Source organism: Magnolia sinica, chromosome 19, assembly GCF_029962835.1.
Source record: "Magnolia sinica isolate HGM2019 chromosome 19, MsV1, whole genome shotgun sequence".
In the NCBI taxonomy this organism is placed as follows: Eukaryota; Viridiplantae; Streptophyta; class Magnoliopsida; order Magnoliales; family Magnoliaceae; genus Magnolia; species Magnolia sinica.
This window is the reverse complement of record NC_080591.1, coordinates 27,533,902-27,540,869: the sequence shown is the minus strand read 5'-3', so window position 1 is coordinate 27,540,869 and position 6,968 is coordinate 27,533,902. Positions and strand designations below refer to the sequence as shown.

At 42.7% G+C, this 6,968-nt stretch overlaps 1 protein-coding gene across 1 annotated transcript; it reads right to left on the bottom strand.

Annotated features, from left to right (window-relative positions):
• Positions 1-418: 418 nt before the first annotated feature.
• On the bottom strand, positions 419-5,932 carry LOC131235517 (GDSL esterase/lipase At5g03610-like). Its single transcript, XM_058232713.1, has 5 exons — positions 5,852-5,932; positions 5,508-5,726; positions 3,777-4,048; positions 1,422-1,725; positions 419-752 (listed from the first exon to the last, which is right to left on the bottom strand). The coding sequence occupies exons 1-5, from the start codon at positions 5,901-5,903 to the stop codon at positions 538-540; spliced, it is 1,062 nt and encodes a 353-aa protein (XP_058088696.1). The 5' UTR covers positions 5,904-5,932; the 3' UTR covers positions 419-537.
• Positions 5,933-6,968: the final 1,036 nt, after the last annotated feature.

Genomic DNA, 6,968 nt, shown 5'->3' with positions numbered 1-6,968 from the left:
AGGCTATAAAAGGAGTCAAATTAATCCATGGCTCGAGTGGGGCATACCACAGGAAACAATGGAATTGAAGGCTTACCTGTCAAAAACTCCTCGAGGCCATAGAAGATCAAGCTTATATTTGCGTTTTCCCTTGTCCAGGTCTACGTGACCGTGATGGCAAATAAACACCAGGGCTGGTCCTAGGAAGGTTGCAACAGTGGCATTATTATCACCACTGCTTTACGTGGTGTGTCCACTTGAGCCTTGGAACTGCCTCCTTTTTGGTCCCATGCTTTAAAATCTCCTGCTAAAATGGACGGATGACTCCGACACATACATCATGGTGGGCTGCACAGAGCCCCGTTTTGATTCTACTTCCGACAAAAAAGTGAACTCACAAAACTAATTCAAATGAAAGACTGATGAAAAATATTTAAAATTTCCTGCTCCAAAAATGTGCACTTTTATTTCATCATGCTCCCTAATACAACTGAAAAATTAAAGAACAAAAAAAAATAAAAAAATAAAAAAATCTCTTTATTTCTCCTATATGAAGGCTCAGGATGAGAGTTGGTAGAGAGTGGTTTTCAAATATGATGAGACAATAGCCCAACCCATCTGAGTAGGGTGGACCCCATCCCAAAAGAAGGCAGAGTCTGGCCTTTCACATACTGTGTACATTTTGGTACCATTTTCATCTACATTCCCACATGAGTATCCATTTTTCACTCCCTTGCAACATGGCATCAAAACATTCTCAAACTTCCACTTCGCTGCATTAAATTAAAAGAGAGAGAGAAAAAATCATGTAAGCTTCGTATTGGTCATAAGGAATGTTCACCTACAACCCATTGCATGTGAACTTCACATGGAATAGAATAAAATGTAGAGAAATAGTGCTCCTAGTTGCACTGGGACAGTCCAATCCATTGATCTAGACTGTTTATTAGGTCCAGTGCACATTTAATTGGGCTAGCATGTAAATATCACACTGATCTGACAAATACTAACCATTTCATCTATGGTCTTTAATATGGACGGTTGTGATCGATTACACAAAAAATAGGTCCAATCAACTATCCGATCCATCTATTTGTTAGGACCCATTATGGATTGCTTGTGATTGTAAAGAATCACTTTTGTTAGGCAACTGTAAACATCTCATCCATTGCCTGGAAAAGAGATGGCTGTAGAAAATAAGGCCAAATCAAGGATGGTTGGATCATCTGATCAGTGTGATTTTTTCATGGTACACTTCAAAAATTGTTTTCAACTCAATGGACAGTTCAGATCTTTCGATTTTAGTGTCCAATAAGGCTTATGTGGAAAAAAAAGAGGGTGTAGAGATCAGTAAGAACCAAGTGAATTACCTGTCCCAAAACCAAAAAATAGGAAAGCAAAAACATGGGTTTCCCACTAATTAATCATAGAATAGTAATTACCTTGATTTTCTGAGCTTTGGAGTATGGACATGAATGCCTTGTAGAGATCCAAAATCACGACCGTTGGTCTGCTGGCATTTTGGTTCAGCTCCACCACCGCCGACTTCAACAAGCTGTTGTGAACACCCGCGGCCGTGTTGTACATGTCAATGCACTGTTTGTGGGATGAAGGCTCTGTTATATCGGGCAAGCATCCGACGGGCTCGAGGCCCGTTACGGAGATCTTTTTTACGCCGATATCCATAATGCGCTTTACATCTAACCGGAGTTGATTAACTAAAGATTCGATGAAATCTAGGATACCCTAGAATCAAATTGGAAGATATAAGAACGGTTGAGATTACAAAATCAAATGTGATATTTTGTCAGAGTGGAATGCTAATTGCAACTGCCATTTTTTTTCAAAACTGTAAATGGGCTCATCACGTCTAAATTGTGGTATTCATGCAGGTCGATCCTGACTGTCCAAATCATGAGACACGGTATGGATGGATCATGGCCCATAAAGTAAACATTTGGAACGATCCTAACCATCCAAATGAAGGTATAAAAGAGACGACTAAAAATAAAGTGATGGACGTCCAAATCCAACCTGCGAGATAAGTTAGTTAAGAGGATCTGTAACGGCCCCCAATTTGGGCGGCCTAGAATGACGTCCATGCATGCCACGAATAAAGTAGATAGACACCACAACTAGAATAAAGGTTATGAACTATCACCGTAGTTTACGCCCTGGCCATACCTACAATCCAATGGCCCAGATTGCCAGCGACAGGAAGCTAGGTGGGGCCATCTGTGATGTTTGTGAGAAATCCACCGTCCATCTGTTTTTCCATATCATGTTGTGACATGAACCCAAAACTGAAACAGATAAAAAAATCTAGTAAGCCGCGCAACATGAAACAGTGAACATTGAACGTCCACCGTTGAAACCGCATAAGATCGATCAGGCTAATACTTTTGTGTTTTCCGTTCATCGTAGCAGAAATGATCTTATGAACGGTATGGATGGCATATAAACATAACGGTGGATATGGGGATGTTTCACTCGTAGGCACTTCCCACACCCACTTTTTCATATCGTACGGCTAACTTGAGTTTTGCCTTGTATTGGGCCATGTCTTGCCATGATTAGCCAAACGGATGGAAGGGATTTCTCACAAACATCAAGTGCCTTCGGCTTTTCAGCCTGTACAAATGGGACCATGTTTCAACGGTCCGGTACGGGGCTTAACTTGGACGTGTGTTAGATAATGATTCGATCAAGCTGATATTTGTGTTTTTCCTGTTTATGTCGATGTGAACTCATGAGCAAGTTGGATCTCAAATAAAGATCACGGTGGACCCTACGAAGGTTTCAACGGTGGGCATCAATGTCCACACTGTTTTCTGCAATGGGGTCCACACATCATGGTGGGGGACACAAAACTTGGTGTCATCACTTTAGGAGTGATATAGCTAATTAGGGGTGTGCACGAACCGAGTTAGCCCGGTTAGCTCGCTTGGCTCAACTTGAAAAAGCTCGGCTCAAGTTGGTTCGAAGTTGAGTTAGAGCCGAGTTGAGCTGACTTTTTAAACTCGAAAAAAAATTTCAAGTTGAGTTCGTGCTTGCCCGATCTCGACTTAACTCGGATCGAACCCAACTTGAATCGAACTAGTTCAATAACTCGGTTACTCTAATATGTTGCTTACCAAGTGTTTGATGAAATAACTCAATGTAGTGTTGGTTAGTGGCAAGGAAGGTATGTACATGAAACAAATACCATTTTTTCTTTATTTTGATGTTGCTTGTAAGGTGTTTGATGAAATACTTGTAAACAACTACTGCTGTTTTACATTCAGTGAGAAATTAAAAGTGTGCCGCATGTGTTTGTAAAAATGCCGCAGAAGCTCGATTTTGGCTTAAACTCGGCTCGAACTGGCTTGAGTTGCTGACCGAATGGAGCTGAGCTGGCCGGTCAGGCTCGAGGACTGAGCTGAGCCGAGTTCAAGCTGGGAGTCGATCTGAGGCCAGGACTCGGTTCGACTCGGTGTACACCCCTAACTTGTGGATGGCACGTACGCCAAGTTGGCATTTTTATTGAATCTAAGTGCACTATTTCTGTACTTTTTCAATCAACCGTCTATATGTTGATCAGCTATTGAACGGTTAGATTTCTTTCAATCTGGTGGGAATCTTTGCTGAATGGGCCATCCACAGTGCAACCCATACATCAACTGATGGATCACTGAAGGGTGGGCCCCACCTTTCCCAATTGTACAAACTTCACGCCCGCACGGCCGGATCACTGTGCAGTACCGGGAACGTCAACTTCACTAAGGGCTCATGTTAGCATAAACCGAAACGCTACTTACCGACATGGAGCCGTTCCTGGCCAGATACGTGATGTAGTCGTTACCAGCCACAGAGACGTGGGCCATGGAGTGTTTGAGGTCCCGCTTTGTATACACCCCTTGTTCGATCAGCTGTTGAAACAGATCGATTTGAGTAGTCATGTTCGGGAAAGGAACCATTGTATCGAAGACACCTGTCCCACCGTAAGCGAAATTCATGCCGTATCGTAACGGTTTGGGGCCGATATTCTTCCATCTATATGGAAGGGGAGATCGGATTCCTATAAAGGAAGCTGCAAAGATCGCATTCAAACTAGATTTTAGAAGATACCCAGGGAAAAAAAAAATAATATTAGAAATATGAACTCGTCCATTGATCTTGGACAGCATGACTGACCCATCTGGACTGTCCATTAGGTGTAATACACATTCTAAGGCTATCAAGTGAAAGTTAACACTGATCAGATTATCCAATCCATTGGAGAATTGGACGGGATGAATCAGATGATCTGATAGTGATTCGTTGGGACCACAAACGGTTCATAGGCAACAATAACAGATAGATGCACTCAGGTCGGGAACTGAGTGAGTTTTGTCAGGTGTTTAATGGGCCCACTTCAATGTATGTGTTATATATCCATTTTGCTAGCTCATTTTAGGGCATGGCCAAAAATGAATCAGATCCAAATCTCAAGTGGACCACACCACCGGAAACAATGATCATTGAATGCCAGCCATTACAAACTTCCTAAGGTCATGTTTATTTGCCATCCAACCAATTGATGATGTCACACAGACCTGGATGAAGGGAGAACACAAATATCAGCTTCATGAAAAAATTGTGGCCCTTGACATGCTTTTAATGTTCAATCACTAGTGTTTCCTTGTGGTGTTGTTCATCTGAGGGTAATTCATTTTTAGGTAATGCCCTGAAATGAGCTGAAAAAGATGGATGGACGATGCGGATATATAACACATATCAAGGTGGGCCTCACAGAAGAGACCTAACAGAACTTGGTTGGGTCCGACTTCACTGAATCCAGTCCAGCCCCACCATTTTCACTGTCTTCCATCCAACCCGGTATTCATGATGATGGGCTGCGGCATGTGGGACCTACTGTAGAAATCAATGAACAAACACCTAAAAATCTACAAATTCATAGAGCAGCCCACATTATGATTGGATTGGCATGATTTTTGAGGTGTCCTGCTTTCATGATGGGGTGACCTGCTGAACAGGTTGGGCACAAATTCATAGAGCGGCCCAGATTACGATTGGATTGGCATGATTTTTGAGGCATCCAGCTTTCATGATGGGGTGACCTGCTGAACAGGTTGGGCGCCATACATGCAAGGCGAGCCCCACACCACTGAGTTGTATGGATTTCTGGCCGGTTTAGCCATGAATGTGGATGATCCGAACCATTCAGGTACCGTTATCAATACGTCCCGACCGAATGCAACAGATCAAGTCTATACTGGTCCGTGATCTGGATCCTAAGAAAATCATAAAAGCAAAACACACCCATCATACAAAAATCTAACAAACGAATCATGAACTCTGTTGGGCAACCAAATGCACCCTTTTAAGTATTTTTATGGTTGCACCAAACACCAGGAATTCATGATGTTTGGTGCAACCAAACGCATCATACTAGAAAAAGAAGAGAGAGAGAGAGAGAGAGAGAGAGAGAGAGAGAGAGAGAGAGAGAGAGAGAGAGAGAGGCGGAGGAGGAGGAGGAGGAACCCCACCTAAGTAATCAGTCAAGACTCGGCCATTAGAGAACCGGCCAGTCGGCTTCCCAGGGAAAGTGATCCCATATGGCACCTTCCACGACTTGGAAATAAATTTCCACGTATTCCCGGTATCCGCATATGAGTCACCGAAAACAAAAAGCTTTTGGAATAAAGCATGCCTGTGACGATGGTGATGACGGTGGTGATGGTGGTGATGATCAGAAGACCCTTGCACTTTATTCACCATAAAAATAAAATAAAATCAAACTGACTAAAAGTAAAATGAAATTCAATTGAAACTTTTTAGAAATTACCAAACATATAATAAAAGATTCTAAATAGAGAAATTATCTTCTGACCTGTTAGGAGAAGCACCAAAAGAAAAACAAAGAAGAGCCTGACTTTCTCCATTAGAGCAATCGAGAAGAGAATGAAACCGGTTCTCCACGTAATGAAATATAATAGACAGAATGCATACATAGTAGGTTTGAGTGAACGATCACAGCCGTCCATATCAACACGATAACCCCTAACTGTGAGGCTCACAGTGATGTATGTTCCTTAAATCCAAACCGTCCAACCAATTTTACAGCTCATTTTAAGCATTGATTCCAAAAATGAAGCTTACCCAAATCTTAGGTGGACCACACCATAGGAAACAGTCGTGATTGAATCCCACCGTTAAAAACTTCAGGGATTCCACCGGAATATTTATTTGCAATCCAATCTGTTGATAAGGTCACAAAGACCTAGATAAAGAGACCAAACAAATATAATCTTGATCCAAAGCTTTTGTGTCGCACAAAATTGTTTTAATGGTCAATTACCACTGTTTCATGTACTATAGTACATCTGAAATTTGGATCTACTTCATTTTTGGATCATGCTCTAAAATGAATTTTCAAAACAGATGGACGGCGTGGATGTAGTCACATACATCACGGTGGGCTTCAAAGTCAGGGCTCCCACCACCTCGGTGTATCCGGGGATCCACCGAAGCTGTGCCCTCCATGTGATGGACGCGGATTGCGTACTACCCCCGCCCCTCCCTACCTCCGAACGGGCAGTTCTGTGGGCGGGCCCACCGTTATGTATCTGTACATCCAAGCCGTCTATCCATTTTCTCAGATTATTTTAAGGAATCAAAACAAAAATGAAGCAGATCCAACAGTCAGATGGACCACACCACAGATGACTATTGCAATTAATGCAACTGACATTTATTGCTTTTGATCTGCCTCATTTTTGTGCTCATGCCTTAAAATAATCTGAGCAAGGGATTAACGGCTTGGATGTACAGATACATCACGGTGGGCCCGCCCACAGAACTGCCCGTTCGGAGGTAGGTACGGGCGGGGGTAGTACGCAATCCGCGTCCCCGTGGGATAAGCGTTATCTTATCTTCAGTTTAACGGAAGCGGATCAGGTGTTAACTGGGCAACACCGTAGCGGGTGTTTCCCTGACCATGGGGACTA

What these genes read in the sequence shown, in the direction of transcription:
- LOC131235517 (XM_058232713.1), bottom strand. Translation starts at nt 5,903, where the DNA reads ATGGAGAAAGTCAGGCTCTTCTTTGTTTTTCTTTTGGTGCTTCTCCTA. An exon ending in TTTGGTGCTTCTCCTAACAG is followed by an intron (nt 5,727 to 5,851) that starts GTCAGAAGATAA and finishes TGGTGAATAAAG; the next exon opens with TGCAAGGGTCTTCTGATCAT. An exon ending in CCAAAGCTCAGAAAATCAAG is followed by an intron (nt 753 to 1,421) that starts GTAATTACTATT and finishes AATTTAATGCAG; the next exon opens with CGAAGTGGAAGTTTGAGAAT.